Source organism: Calypte anna, chromosome 3, assembly GCF_003957555.1.
Source record: "Calypte anna isolate BGI_N300 chromosome 3, bCalAnn1_v1.p, whole genome shotgun sequence".
NCBI classification, from domain to species: domain Eukaryota; kingdom Metazoa; phylum Chordata; class Aves; order Apodiformes; family Trochilidae; genus Calypte; species Calypte anna.
In genome coordinates, this window is record NC_044246.1 from 32,618,480 (window position 1) to 32,634,415 (window position 15,936).

At 38.1% G+C, this 15,936-nt stretch overlaps 1 protein-coding gene across 1 annotated transcript in view; it reads right to left on the reverse strand.

Annotated features, from left to right (window-relative positions):
- ADGB (androglobin) overlaps positions 1–15,936 on the reverse strand; it is a 96,147-nt gene that overhangs the window by 57,493 nt on the left and 22,718 nt on the right. The window contains 5 exon segments of the mRNA XM_030447520.1: positions 494–588; positions 5,599–5,724; positions 7,196–7,407; positions 9,015–9,101; positions 10,540–10,679. Of these exon segments, the coding sequence (XP_030303380.1) occupies positions 494–588; positions 5,599–5,724; positions 7,196–7,407; positions 9,015–9,101; positions 10,540–10,679 (660 nt within the window).

The following is a 15,936-nucleotide window of genomic DNA, read 5'->3' on the forward strand; positions in this document are numbered from 1 at the left end:
GTTTTCACCCCAGCTGCATGAATTGCTACACTCCAGCTGCTTTCACCAGTTACAACACTAATGAAAGAAGTGGATATAAACATGTTATTTTTTTCTAGAAGAACATATCAGATAATGTATATCAGAGAATCCATCAACTCTAGTCTTAAAAGAACCTAAAATTCATGTTTTTCAAGTAGCCCTTAAAATCACGAATCTTTTTATTCAGTAGTATCTCATCATAATGCATTCTCTACTCCACATCTAGTCTCTCCCACAAGACTTCAGCTTGTGGGATCCAAGGGAAAGTGAAGTAGAACTGAAAAAATGAGCAAGCTTTGGCAGGAAAATGCATGTTCAGAAAACAGAAGTAGGGAAATGTTAATTTAACTGATGCTCATTACCTGGCTTCACTACACTGATTTAATTATTTTTGTAATAACATAGCTGGTAGAAAATGAAACTCCCTGATAACTAAGTTATGCTTTCCTGTCCTGAGAGCACAAAATCTTACCATCTTCCCTAATGAAAAAATATCCTCTTCAAATAAATGCAGTGGTATGCAGACAGCATACATGACCATTTCTGGCTGGGGTATCACAGAAGATTCTACAGAGAAAATATCAACAGGTTTTAGAACAAAGAGTAAATAAATGAATATTAGTGTTATTCTGCTATCTTTGTCTTATTTTAATTATTTTTTTTCTTTGTCTGACTCTTATTTCATTCAAAACAAGAGCTCATTGTAAAGTACTCAGAAGGGAAGCTACGGATTTAAAAAACACATTGTTTTAATCCTTATCAATTTTTCTATTTAGACCATCAGCAACATCTGCATATTATATGTCTTTTACAACAGAAACTACAACTTCAAAATGCTCCAGAAAGTGTGAGGGGGTGACTTTATAGCTCCTATACCACACACCTTATGAAGCTTGTGTCCCTGTACTTTTGCCACAGACAAGGCATTAAGTGCAGAAGCTCCCTCATTTTGTTACCCCTAGAAATCTGCTGTACTGGCCAACCACACAATCTACTCATATCTGTGTCTGTGAAAGAAACCACTGCTAATTCTCACATGATTAATAGAAACCAAGGCTGGCTGTACCTTGACCTAAAAGAGCTTAAAGAAGGTTTCTCTAAGAATAGGCATTTTCTGTCATACAAAATAAAAGCAAAGCTGTCTGCATACAAATTTAAAAAAAAATGGGAAAGAAAGGAAACAGATAAGCAGATGGCTGGAAAATGAAGTTTATCAGACTTTAAATCCTTTTTATGGAGAAGGTATGCAACACTTCTTTCTTAAACCAGTATGATATCTCTGCATCTTTAATATTCTTCAAGAAATTCAATTACTTGATTAAATATAAGGTGATGGTAAGTCAGAATTACTTTCCAGTAGATTCTTAATATTCCTCACTGCATGCTTGCCATTCCCATGTTAACTACAGCTCTAATGTTAGCAGTGGGCTCAAACTTATTCAAAAGCAAGGCTAAAATCTAGGTTTAATCTAAGACTCTAATGACATATCTGATCTTATAAAATACAGCAGTAGTAGCTACGATATCCTACACATTGCAGAACAGTATGTGCCACAAAGCACATGGATCTCATTGCTTTTAAAAAGTGCTTCTCAAATAAAAGTATTTAAGCAAATACTAGGTGGAATGTAAAGCTATCATACTCAGTCTAGATAGGCTGTGAAATAAAATGTCTGCAGGGCAGTCAAGAAACAGCAATAAACAAATCATTAGGGCAGCAAATAATTAACCAAGAACACCATATTCACTTAAATAATAGTATTACAATATTAGAAAGATTTGGTACCTTTGTATTTTGTCAGTAGCTTTTAAAAATAATACATTATTTGACCCTTTTTCACTTCACAAAAAATGAGGAGGATGTATGCAAACTATTTGCCAAGGATACTATTGATTAGAGTGAATTCACCATCTGGGGAAACTAGTTGAAAACAATAGCCTTGAGAAAACTGTATTATTAGATGAAAAATATTATACAGTACAACAAAACAGACTCAGCAAAGCCTATTATTTATATCCATCAGTGTGGATTTAAGAATTTTGCAGTGCTTTCTTAAAAATTTCTGAATCCTTGTAGCTGTTCATGTTTCACAGTTGCAGCTTTGCAAATTCATTTATAGGGAATGAGTAGTACACAACCTGAACAAAAACTTGAGTCCCTGGGAGAAGGGAAAGTATCATTTGAATATCCAGTCACTGAAAAATAAAGGCTGTGAATGAAAATTGTTGGGTTTGATAGTTGTTTACTGGCTTTGAAGACTTGTAAAGAATTTTCTCACTGTATCTTAATGTCTTCCTTAAATATTTTTTGTCAAATGAGAGCAGATGGTAAGTTTTAACTTTCCAAAACACTTCAGTTGAATTAAATATCATTAGGTGTGCTCATATGTAAACTCTGCTGCTGTGCTCCATATGGACTGGCTTTGCCTATTGAAGGGTATTTTTTTAAATCCTCAGGAAAACAGCTGTTCTGGGTTGATGCAATGCCATTTTTGGTAGCAGGGCAGGGGTCCCCTACCCCAAGAATGGCTCTTGCAAGTAGCTGGAATAGCTCTCCCTGCTCCAAGATGCCTGGCCCATCCTTAGGCTATCATGAACAGAAAGATTTTCTCCTCTGCCATTAACATGTTCAAGAAAAGGAGATACATGGTAGTTAGGAGCAGCACAGAGGAGAAGGGGGAGGTGAGAAAAAGCAACAAGTGGAGAGAAAGAACAACACCAGAAGAGAGATCAGCACCAGAGGAGAACAGTTCTAAAGCAGAGTGACCAAGGCTTGTGAGGAAGGAGAAGCAGAAGGCACCTGAAGAGATTTTCTTTACATCCCATGGTGAGAACAGGCATCCCGTGGTGCCTGTCTCCTCCACTCATGGAGGAGCCTGGGGGAGCAGAACCTGAAGGAACACGGTGGTGCTGGTGTTGTGGACCTGCCGCCCATGTGGAATCCTGGTGGAGCAGCTGTGGACCTGCAGCCTCGGGAAGATCACGTGGCAGATGCTGGGAACCTGCAGCCATGGAGGGGACTGTTCCCAAAATAGCCTATGGCTCTGTGGGCCACCCACAATGGAGCAGTTTGATCACAAAGAACTGTGTCTGGTGGGAGGGACTCGCATTAGGGGGGTTCACTAAGGAGTTTCTCCCGGGGAAGGGACTCCACGATGGAGTAGGGAAAGACTGCGAGGAATCCTTTTCCCTGAAGAGGAAGAAGTGGCAGAGAACAACCTGTGATGAACAGACCTTAAACCCCACTTCCTGTCCCCCTGTGCTGCTTGGGGGAGGAGGTGGAGATATTGAGAACAAAGTCATTTGGCCTTGGGAAGAAGATAGGGGTGGGGGAAAAGTATTTAAGCTCTGATTTGTATTTTCTCTCTGTCCTGTTTTGATTTGATTAATGATAAATTAAATTGATTTTTCCATGAGTCTATTCTGCTCGTGAGCATAATCGGTGAGTGAAAACCTCACAGCCCTTGTCTTGACCCACTATGTTCTGGGTGGCTTTCCTCCTCACCATCCCATAATGGGAAAAGGGGAATCACATGGGAGTCACGTGGTTGTTTCATCACTGGCCAGGCTCAAACCGTGACAACAGCCTCTGTGCTTTTCAGAATTGGTATAAATGTTGCAGAATAATATGCATTTGAAAACGCAGAACAAAATATTAGGCTCCAGTCTCTACTTATAAGTGAAAACCCTTTTGATCAAGCAAATGGAAAATGAAAAGGACTTAAGAGTTACATGTTATGTATCTTATTGACTCTCATGGTTAACATTACATATCCACTTCCATGATTTCAAAAATCTAAAAACATAATAATAATAATATCTTAACAGTTTTGTGACATAGAAAATATTCTTTACTCTCATTACGATACTGGTATCAAGACGCAATGAGACATAGAAGAAATAAATGTCTCGTTTGTACAACAAACTCCCAAATTCTCCAGTGCATTCTCTGGTGGAATAACAGTCCATCAATTCAGAAATTATTAGGAAAACCATTAAACTAGAAACATAAATGGAAATCAGAGCAGTGGCTCTTTATAGGAACAAAGACCCTAAGCAGCTCATACTGTATTATTATAAAAAATATTTATGGAAGGAATGGACTGCCCAGGGAAGTTGTGGAGTCAGGATCCCTGGAAGTATTTAAGGAAAGGCTGATGTGGCACTCAGTGCCATGGACAAGCTGATGTGGTAGTGTTAGGTCATAGATTGGACTTGATGATCTCAGAGGTCTTTTCCAGCCCCAATAATTCTGTGGTTCTGTGACTCCTAGGTAGGAAAGGAGTTATAGTTACTAGAAGAAAAGGCTGATGAGAAATGCAGATTGAATGCTAAAACTGGTCCATAGGAACATACAAATTGTCTGCAAAGGCTTCCCAAGAACTGTCTGGCTGACAAGCCACAGGACCAAAGAGCTCGTTGCTCTCAAGAAGAGCCCTGATGCATCAGGTGAAGGGCTTGCTTTTCTGCTGAGTCCACGCAATAGGATGAACAGAGGTTCAATGCTTCAAGGATCCCACAATTCCTACTGTATTGGGTCTGTCTGGGACAAAGCTAAATTTCTTCAGAGCAGCCCATATGGTGCTGTGTCTCAGATATGTGACAAAAACAGTGCAATGTGTCTGGCACCTATTGCTGATTAGAGCTTATAAAGCACTAAATCCTTCTGATTCTCACTCTGCTTCCCCAAGGAGTACACTGGGTGAGGAAGAGGTTCAGTCTTTGTGATTGCTTCCTCCATCCTGCTGGTGGGGAGTGAGTAAACGAGTGGGGGCTTAGCTGCCAAACAGTGTCAGCCAACCACATTATAACCCACACAAAATCAAAAGCTTGTAGGAGAAGTTTCTGCATACTTTGAAGTAACAGATATGTCTCTGTGTATGTACTACAGACGGTAAAGGTACACAATGAAAACAAAAAAGCCTTTCCATTTTAGAGATAAAATATAAGCAATTACAAGAGTTGCTAAATACCTCTTTAGAAATAATTCCTGTTTATCACAGAAAGAAGAACAATTCCCTAAAGTACTCACAATAGGCAGAGTGAAAACTTGCAGTAGGGCAATAATGCACTTTTATGGTTCTGGGAAGGAAATATTTTTCAAGCCACTTACACTGGAAGAGGAAGAGGAAGAGGAAGAGGAAGAGGAAGAGGAAGAGGAAGAGGAAGAGGAAGAGGAAGAGGAAGAGGAAGAGGAAGAGGAAGAGGAAGAGGAAGAGGAAGAGGAAGAGGAAGAGGAAGAGGAAGAGGAAGAGGAAGAGGAAGAGGAAGAGGAGAGGAAGGTTTTTTGTGGGTTTTGTTGTTGGTTTTTTGGGTTCTTTTCTTCAGTACAGAAAGACAGTTTACCACTAGGACAAATCTTGGTCCAATATGACTGGCCATAAACTGCCAAACATTCACATAGGTTTACTTCACCTTTTGAAATCAAACACAAGCTACTGCAGTACTATTCTTAATATGATAGAGGATTTTAGTAGGTTAAAACCTGCAATTTTTAAACAATTTTTCAAAACCAAAGCCCTTTGCTTTACATGTCTCTCCTGCTTGCATTTTTAGATTCAAAAGGACAGTACTTACTTTTACGTAAGGTCTGAGAATGTGGGCCCTCTGCCAATACTTGCAAAGAGTGATGTGCTTCCTTGTTCTTTTCTTTTTCTCCATCTTTGGTTTTCTTCTTTCCTGTTTCTTTATGCTCTGTTTTATCTATTGAGCAAAATAAAGATTAAATATTTTTCTTTTTCAGATACAAACTTTCAGTCATGAATTCTCATACTGTGTAAATGTATTACTAGCATTTCAGATAAATTTTTAAAAAACTCAACCACAAACTGTTTCAGAGGAGTTGGGAAAGAATTAAGAACTAATGTAATTCAATTCAAAATAAAAATTAAAAAATCTGAAGATGAAAATGCAGAATTATTGAGAGGGGCTAGGAAGGTTTAGGTCTCACCTTCTGGTTAATACACAACTCTCTACTCCTTACTCTAATGTTTGGAATTCTGAAATTGCTGGCATCATGCCAAATATTTTCTTCCTGTCCTTGCACCAGAAATTTCTGAAAAGATCTAACACAGATGAGGCAGAGGTTCCAAAAGACATGCAAGAAGAAAGTCTCGCACAGGCAGAACCTACTTTCAAGCCTTAGAATTCACATAATATGAAAATACAATTCTAATGAAAAAAAAACATCTCAGACATTACTACAGCATCTGAGTAGAGCCTCAGAGTTGGAGGCTGAAGTTTTAGGCAGGATTAAATTTACAAAGTTTTCTAGGAATAAATTACAGCACCCTGTAAATAATAAATTACAGCACTGCTGTTTCCAGTGGCTGTTTGCTTGTGTAGGGTAGGTCATAAAATGCTAGCAAGAATTTCTAAGAGGGGAGAATAATCCTGCAGCCAGGTCTCTTCTAATATTTTCCTAACAATTTTGATAATTAGGACTTAGCATTTGGGATTCAAAGTGAGGAAGGCAGGCATTTTTCTGAAAATCTAGGAAGAAACAGAAATTTTAGTGTATTAATTGTACCTTCCAAAGACTGCAGAAATGTAGAGAAATTGCATCCAAACCTTCAAGTTAAATCAGCAACTAAGAAAACTCAGTCTCAAATATAAATGCTCAAGAGTAACATACTAGAACAGGTAAGTTTCTTAAATCTAATTTTTTTGCATTTCAATGTTAATAGGATTAGCAGCTCTTGAAGAAAATTAGTAACTATACCTAGCAGTGTAAACAGAAAAATTGCTATCAATAGAAATGCAGGTAAACATTGGAATGCATTTGTCAGAAGCCCATGTAGGTAATCATGCTTTTAACACACATTATGAAATTAATAATTTAATGGTGGTCAAAGTAGCATTGCCTTTGGGAAAACTGTAACCTCTCGGATTGTTTTCCCTCTGCAAGGAAACAGTCTGTAGAAAAATGGTTGTGCCACAGAGATGAACAAATCTCTGCCAGAAAATGAAGCTGTTTGCATAACAGAGACTGGTACTGCTTCTGATGAGATCTCTAGTTAAAACTTGTTAGAATCTACAAGCATTGCAACATGGTCAGTGAAACAACAGCAAACCCACAGAGTTGCATGTAAAGAAATACAATTTAAAAGCCAGAGGTTATGCTAACTTGATTTATGCTAGGCTTACAAAGATAACACTGTCTAAAATTACAGACCTTTCACAAGTTTATCAGATTTCTCTGCTTTCTCAGCTTTATGTGAATGCTTATTCACAGATGCAACTTCATTTTTTTGGTCTGAGACTTCGGTCTCTTTAGGGTTTGTATCTGACTCAGTAACATCGATTTCTGGAGTTTTCCTACTTGGCAACTTGAATTCTGGCACAGTCTTTTTCAAAAAGCCCCAGACTTTGTCCAAGTATCCAGGCCTTTAAAAAAACCCACACATATATGTCAATGATAATGATATTTGCAATGAGAAAAGGAAGCATTATATTAATTTAGGCAACACTATATTACAAATGACAGTACAACTCATAGAAAAGTTATTGGATAATTTTATTCTTATTTATTAAAACAGATTTTGTATATCAGTTAAGAGACAGATTATGAACAGATCCATAAGAGCTGGTGCTTAGAGCAGCACACAAATAAAGCATCCTTTCTATAGTTTTTTAGTAGACAAAAAGTTACAGCAAGGAAATTTGCAGACCACTTTCCTAGTATACACCACACTGCAAAATAACTTGATTCTGACTCTGTACATCAAAAGCCTTCTCAGAAGTACTTCCAAACCAGGTTTTCCCAATTGTTTCAGCACAGGTAATTCCACACCTCTCCCACTGATTCCACAAGTAACAACAGGTTTTTGATATGATGTGACAGCTGCAGCCCTACTTTTTCTCCATAGAAACTCAATGATTCCAAAATAACTAAAACTGATTGATTCTTTTCAGAGCCATAAATAAGCTTCATGCAAGCTAATGCCATGCAACCTTTAAAAAAAAATAAAAAATTACTTGTCCAATGAGTTAAAGCCATCTTACACTATCATTAAAAAAAATCTGTCCTATTCACATTTCCTTATTCCTTACTGTATCTGCAGTAAGTGCCTGAGTCATGAATACTGGTTTTGCTTTTGCAGTTGTACAACTTACTACATAGAGAAACAAAATGTAGGTTACTTAGATTTCTAAGTCCATGGGCTACATATACCCTACTGTAAGACACTAGTACATCAAAAATGTAAATTGCAGGCAAAGCCTGGGACATAAAAATTGCAGAAATAAAGGTTAAAATAGCCTTTACAGAATTACACCTAAATAAATCGTACACATATCTAAACAATTTGTTATCAAGGTATTCATCAGAAAGTGTACATCGAAAGGGAAAAATGTGTAATTAAAAAAAAGTCTAAATATCTGGTGCCTGCATTCAAGTCATTAATTCTGTAAAAAGTATGTCAAGCTGGAAAATTATGTCTGTTCTCAAAACCACAAAGTAGAAATGATGTATACTGGATACCTGAAAAATGTTCCTATAGGTTGGAAGTACTATTTTGGCTTGGAAATAAAAATATATCAACTGTTCTGATCTAAAAGGTGAAAACACCACACTAGCTGAATTTGATTACTTCCAAATTCATGACATATCCTTTCTTTAGTACATTCAGATACAAGGTTATTATTACTGGCAGACTTTTCTTTTCTGCTATATTCTATATATTAGACGGAACAGATTTCTCTAATCTCTGTTTCACCACAGTGGTTAATATTAGTTAAATATAATTAATTTTATAAAGTACAGATATACTTTTTATAAAGTACAGACAAATAGCTTTAGAAGCAACTGTATGACCTACCGCAATAAAACTGCATTCCCTGAGGGCTCATTTATCAAGTGCCAGAATGAAAAAACATAGATTTCCCAAAGTTGATGCTGAAGCACTTTTAGGGGTCAGTTTTATTTTTTATAATGCCTTATAGAATTAATTATTGAACAACCAATATGCAAATTATTTAATGGAGGAACTTACTGGAGAGGGATAACTTCTGGTATCCACCCAGTCAATGCATGTAGAATTGTGAATTCCTCCAGCTCTCTTTTTCCAGTTGCAAGTATACTATGAGACAAAAGCAGACATTATCCAAACTTATAATGTACTATAATATAATCAGCTCACAGTAAACTCTACTCTACATAGCTTTCTGTAGGAGCAGGTCCATACACAAACAGAATAGCTTGCTGAAAAATAAGTCATTACTCGTGGTATTAGGAGTTTTCCAAACCACTGCCTGATTTGTTTTAATGCTTTTGCATCAAGCCCATTAGTTTAGTGTTCCCTCTAGTACAACAACATAGTTTCAAAACTGTTAGCAAGCACACTAGGTATACTAGCACAATGTAAAGCCTCTTTTTGAAGGGGTAGAGAATGTGGATTTGAAGTCCTTCACACTAGAAGGGGATATGAATCTAGAACTTCCATTTCCTGAGCAGCTGTTCTAAATCCCAGGTTACTATGCAAAAGCTGGATGTATTTCCACTGTACAGAACACTCCTTCAAATCAATAGTGTCTCCTACTCTCTGGAGAGATTTCCATCTGTACCTCCTGAGAGGACCAAGACTAAGGATACTAGTTCTTAGCCAAGACTTACCCTTGTGCTCTGACAAAAGGCAGTATTTCAAACATGTTCCTGCAAACAGTTTTCTTGTGGGCAGCTCTAGGCAACTTCCTAGCCTGTGCAGAAGTACTTTATTTAGATCACTCTTCCAACAAAGATAACTTGATATTGACCAGAGCAGGGAAATCTGACTATCCAGTTCAGTGTGTTTTGAATTATTTTCTGAAGCTTAGTCATTTAAACACTTGGTGTTTATTGCTCATCTCATAGAACCTGTGCCCATAATTGTCAATCACTGCACCATGGGCCACTCCCTGCTTTCCAGGTCAGTTTTGGGGAAATGGGTCACCAGACAGGCCACAACAGCAGAACTGTAGCAAAAGCAGCAAAAGCAGCTTACAACACCCCATTTACAATAATAGTTAAGACTAGTTAAGGCTGACAATTAAAGCTCCATTAAGACTTCTGGACATTTCCATTTGGCAGAAAACCACATGTGAAAGTTTTTAGGAATAATAACAAGCAGATAAAGCAAAGAGGGAAAAATATTTTCTCAAAGTTTTCTGTGCGCAAGTTTACAAACACACCCAAAAAGAAAACACTCCAACTTCATAGCTACAGAGGATTTTGCTTTACTGATTTACAGTGTCAGCCTTCAGAGAAGTGTATAGTTGTCATTAGAAACCTTTTTACAGAATCCTTTTCGACATTCCTGGAGGTGTTTAAGAAGCTTTTAGATGTGGTACTTTAAGACATGACTTGCTGGTTGTAGTAACTGGATTACGTTTGGACTTGATGTACTTGAATGTTTTGTCCAACCTTAACGATCCTATCATTATAATTCTATGAAAATGTGTTTCCCATATATACTAAAACAACTTTTTGAAAATTCCACATGCCTTCACAAAACAAATCGAAAGTGAGATGAGTAATTGTACCTGGTATTTGCCAGTTTAATGATGGCTTTGGAGAGCAACATTGGCCAAAGTTCAATTTCACAAGTAGTAGCTGGTAGTAACAAATTATCCTCTTCATTGAAAGGCATTGTGTCATCAATAATGATCTTTCTCCAGCACCCCTATGACAGAGGGAGGGGAAGGAAAGAAAAAAGAAGACACCAAGTTTGTGGGCTGGAAACAACCTGTATGTAAGAGAGCTTTGAACATTTTAACAAGAACCCAATTCTACTGTGATTTGATTTACATTACTTTAAAAGAAGTTCTCATATAATATCTGAGAAGCATGGAAACAGTATCCATAGCATTTTATTACTGCTTTGACTCACTTATTTCAGACATCATTCTAATTGCAGCTGTTTCCAAATATATTTCCTCTTTCATATGTGTAACACATCATGTGTGTGCAGTCATTGCTGTTTCACCAGCTGCCATGACAGACATCTGAGAAACTGTGATGATTAAAAAAAGGCTCAACTAAGATACCAGTTCTGCAAATGCCTCTTTAAGACCTTAGTCTGGAAAATAATTGTTACATAAGCAAGTCCTGCTTGCTTCCCATAACAACCTGGAGACATCGGCTGCAGTAGTGAGTCTCCTGGAAACCATTATGATTGTACCTTACAAAACACTGCAGGAAACAACAGGAAATGACCAAATATAACAGATTTCCAGGATAAGGAAAAAACAGGTAAGACAAGACACTGATGTCTCCAACACCAGATGTTTCATCAGTAAACTGAGCTGGCATCAGAGTGGGCAAAATTACTGCTCTCTGCTTCTAACTTAGCTGTGGCTTCAAGCTGGAATCCCAATCAATTGGCTCTATATGACTTCTATAGGTTTCCAAGGAAAACAGATGTCGGCCATATAGCAAAGATACCCATGAAGTATAAAAAATGCTAATATTTTTTAGGATAAAAACTATTCCCTGACAGTCAAAACTAAATTTGTAAGACTTCTCAGGTTTTAAATGGGTCTAGTAAGTGAAATGATCACATATTCACCTCCTCTTTCACTAATTGCCAAAGTGTAGTGGAGAGCAGTACAAGCTGAATAGTAAAGGAAAAGATTGAAGAGATATTTGGTTATCTCAGGACACTTCTAAATAGTAGTAATTCTGTGCATGTAATTCTTCAAAGGCAGTGTATTTTTGCATATGCAGCACCATTATTTTTTTTTATTTCCTCATTAATTATTCTCCTTTAAGACTTAATAAATAATAGAATTCTTATCAATTATTTTGCATCACTGATGACCTGCTTATAGCATTTCAGCATTAACTTTAAAAACAATTATGCTGATTAAGGGAGATAAGACACCAAGAGAAGAAAAGTATGGGGGCAGAAAGTTTATTGAATTTTTTTTAAAATAAAGACACACATTCAATAAACTCAGGAATGCAAAGTGAAAACAGGATGTGGGGTAGAACCTAAAGAATATTGTGTGTGAAAAATTAATATCCATATGTTTGATCTGGTGTATGACAATCCCCTCAGGACTCAATGCAGCATTTTACTAAAACCAGTTCATTATTCTTCCATTGTGCTTTCTCTCCCTTTTCATTTAATTTTTCACTTTCTCCTGTAAAATGTTTCACCTCTGTCTCTGCTGATATTTGCTTTTTCTCATTTGCACATTTTCTTTAATCTTCCACCATTTGACCCTCATTTTTCCCCCTGTGTTTCTTTTTGTGAAATACATCTGTACAACTGGAGGAAAATAATTTAAATAAGCCCAAAGGCCTGAAACAAAACAAAACCAAGAGTGACAAAGAAACTAAAACACCCTGATAACTTTTATAGACACTTTAAAATTCAGTCATTTCTCACGTGAATGCACAACCTTTGCAGCACTATATTCACAAATAGAATATAATGTCCTCTGCTGAGGAACCTGGGTAACATAATTTCTGTCCTTTCAGACTAATGCTACTATGATTCCTCATATCTTGAGCAGTAGTAAGGGATGAGTAAAGTGCAGGCATGTATATCAGATAAACGTTCCCCCTTACAAGAAAGTTAAGACATTGCTCCAGTTTGAAATTGATTCCTGTTTCTTCCTCAGTGCTGACTAGCTGGCATGTATAGCTGGCAAAATTCATGAAGTTTGCATCTTTCAAAAGGTCATATTTGATCTATACTACATCAGAACAGAAGGTTTTCTTCATAGAAACACATGGTGGAAGATTATTTAAAAATAAAATAAGCTCAGGGTTTTATTCCCTCTGAAGAGATGCGTATCAAACAACATGTAGAAGGGCAGCCATTCAAAAGCTCTCCCCAGCTTTGCATTATGTTCCTTTCAAAAGATGGACAGATTTATAAACAATTTAACAGAGTGTGGGAGAAGTAAAAGAAATCCCTAATACAAACCTCCAGAAAAAGCACCAGAAACTCTGAATGTTCATTAGACTAATTTTGATAGCTCCTCACTCAGTATGTGAGATGACTTTATCACCCTTGTAAAAAAACCTACATCTGTCCCCATCAACACTAACTGACCACTTCACCACCTACATTAATCTACTTAAATCTGCTGTTGGAGAGAGTTGCTGTCATGATGCCTAAAGCAGGAATCCCAAGCAGACAGTCTGAATATATCCATAGCTTAGCTGGATCCACTGATATGAAAATGATAGGAAAATGTTTAATTTGAGGAGTTGAAGCCTCTAAACCTGATTTGTTAGAGATGCCAAGTGCCAAGGAAGAAATACATCTCTTTATGCCTTCCAGTACAAAGAAGAAATACTAATTGAATAAATGCTTTTAAAGCTTTTTTCTTAACCGTGCTCCTTCTGATTTCATTATCAGTAAGTTGGAGATAGTCTGCTTTTCAGTACTGTATATTGATACTATAATCAAATTAAATCTCATTAGTACCTTTGGCCTGATCAGCTGCCTGCATTGTCTGAGCTGTACACTTGTATTCGTGAGCATTGATTTCTGATTTTTAAAAATAAAAAGGCTTAACATTCTTTTTTAGGTTTTGCTTCCTCTTTAAAGTATAGCTTTCTGTTTTCATGAATTCTTTTTCAGAAGTCTAATGGGATGCCTTTGAGTTTTTATTAACACTCCCAACTTTATGTTTCCAACTGAGTGTCAAAAATATTTCCAAGGTTGGTCTGCTGGTCAGTTAATAGTCAATTATATATCTTAGTGTTTTGTGACATACTCTGTTTTCAAAAGACAGATGTAACCAGAATACCAACATTAATAACTTTTAATGTTTAGATCAGTGATTAGTACTTTGCTTGTTAGCATGAGGTTTAATATGAAACTATTTGTTCTCTGTCAACTGTAAACTGCATTAAGAATTTTTTGTCTGTTTAGAAACTCCATGGGATGTTTTGGTTTTGCTAGTACATACTCAGTCCTCACACTCTAAGTCTTTAATCACCTTTAAATACAATTAGATACAAATAGGTCTGCAGAGTCAGCCAACTGAGTTACTATTAACAGTAAAAACCATTCTTAATTCCAGTACACCAGAGGTGTGGCCCATTTGTCTGACTCTACTAAATATTTCCATTAAACTTCCTTATTCTATCATTTACTGCAGAGGAATAGAAATTTTAAAATATTATTTCAAAATAATTAATGCATGCCCACACATACGCACACAAAAAACCCAAACCAAACCAACAAACCAAAACCCAAAACAAAACAGTAGATAAAATTAAGACTGAAACATAAAAGAAGGGCCGGAAGGAAGACCCGGGAAACTCCAGGCCCGTCAGCCTGACCTCAGTGCCTGGCAGGGTTATGGAACAGATCATCCTCGGGGCAATCACACAGCACCTGCAGGATGGACAGGGGATCAGACCCAGCCAGCATGGCTTTAGAAAGGGCAGGTCCTGCCTGACCAACCTGATCTCCTTTTATGATCAGGTGACCTGCCTGGTGGATGAGGGGAAGGCGGTGGATGTGGTCTGCCTGGACTTCAGCAAGGCCTTCGACACCGTCTCCCACAGCATCCTCTTGAGAAAGCTGGCTGCCCACAGCTTGGACAAGCGTACTCTGCACTGGGTTAAGAATTGGCTGGAGGGCCGGGCCCAGAGAGTGGTACTGAATGGGGCTGCTTCCAGTTGGCGGCTGGTCACCAGCGGTGTCCCCCAGGGATCAGTGCTGGGCCCAGTCCTGTTCAATATCTTCATTGATGACTTGGATGAGGGGATTAAGTCCATCATCAGCAAGTTTGCTGATGACACCAAGCTGGGGAGAAGTGTTGATCAGCTGGAAGGCAGGAGGATTCTGCAGAGGGACCTGGACAGACTGGAGAGATGGGCTGACTCCAATGGGATGAGCTCCAACAAGTGCCGGGTCCTGCACTTTGGCCACAACAACAGCGCTACAGACTGGGGACAGAGTGGCTGGAGAACAACCAGGCAGAAAGGGACCTGGGAGTCTGGATTGACAGGAAGCTGAACATGAGCCAGCAGTGTGCCCAGGTGGCCAAGAAGGCCAATGGCATCCTGGCCTGTATCAGGAACAGCGTCACCAGCAGGTCCAAGGAGGTGATTCTGCCCCTATACTCAGCCCTGGTAAGGCCACACCTTGAGTACTGTGTCCAGTTCTGGGCCCCTCAGTTCAAGAAGGATATTGAGGTCCTCGAACAGGTCCAAAGGAGGGCAACCAAGCTGGTGAAGGGACTCGAACACAGATCCTATGAGGAGAGGCTGAGGGAGCTGGGGCTGTTCAGCCTGAAGAAGAGGAGGCTCAGGGGAGACCTCATTGCTCTCTACAACTCCCTGAAAGGAGGATCTTAAATTGTGCCGGGGGAAGTTCACATTGGATATTAGAAAGAATTTTTTCACGGAAAGGGTGATCAGACATTGGAACGGGCTGCCTGGGGAGGTGGTGGACTCTTCGTCCCTGGAGACATTTAAAAAGCGACTCGATATGGCACTCAGTGCCATGGTCTAGTGACTGTGGCGGTAGTTGATCAAGGGTTGGACTCGATGATCTCTGAGGTCCCTTCCAACCCAGCCTATTCTATGATTCTATGATTCTATATAAAAGTTACTAAGAATTTAAATCATACAGTTTATAGTCCAGTGCAAACCTCACAATGAGTCTTCATGTTTTTCTCTCTAGCAAAAATGAAATTTTCATGAAAATGAAAAAAAAACCAAAAACCAACAAAAAAACATCAAAAAACCCCTTCTCAAAATATCCACAAGTGATTTCATAGAAGAAAAAAAGTGTTCAAGAAAGAGAGAAAAATTCTGTAGATCTGCCTGAACCAGTTTACATTGGACTACCAGAGGACATGTGATTTAGAAATGAAACCCTATAAAATATAAAGCCTAACATGCAGCTCAGAGAAATTACAAATCATGAAAATCAATTGCTTCTGATATCAACATTACTTTAATCA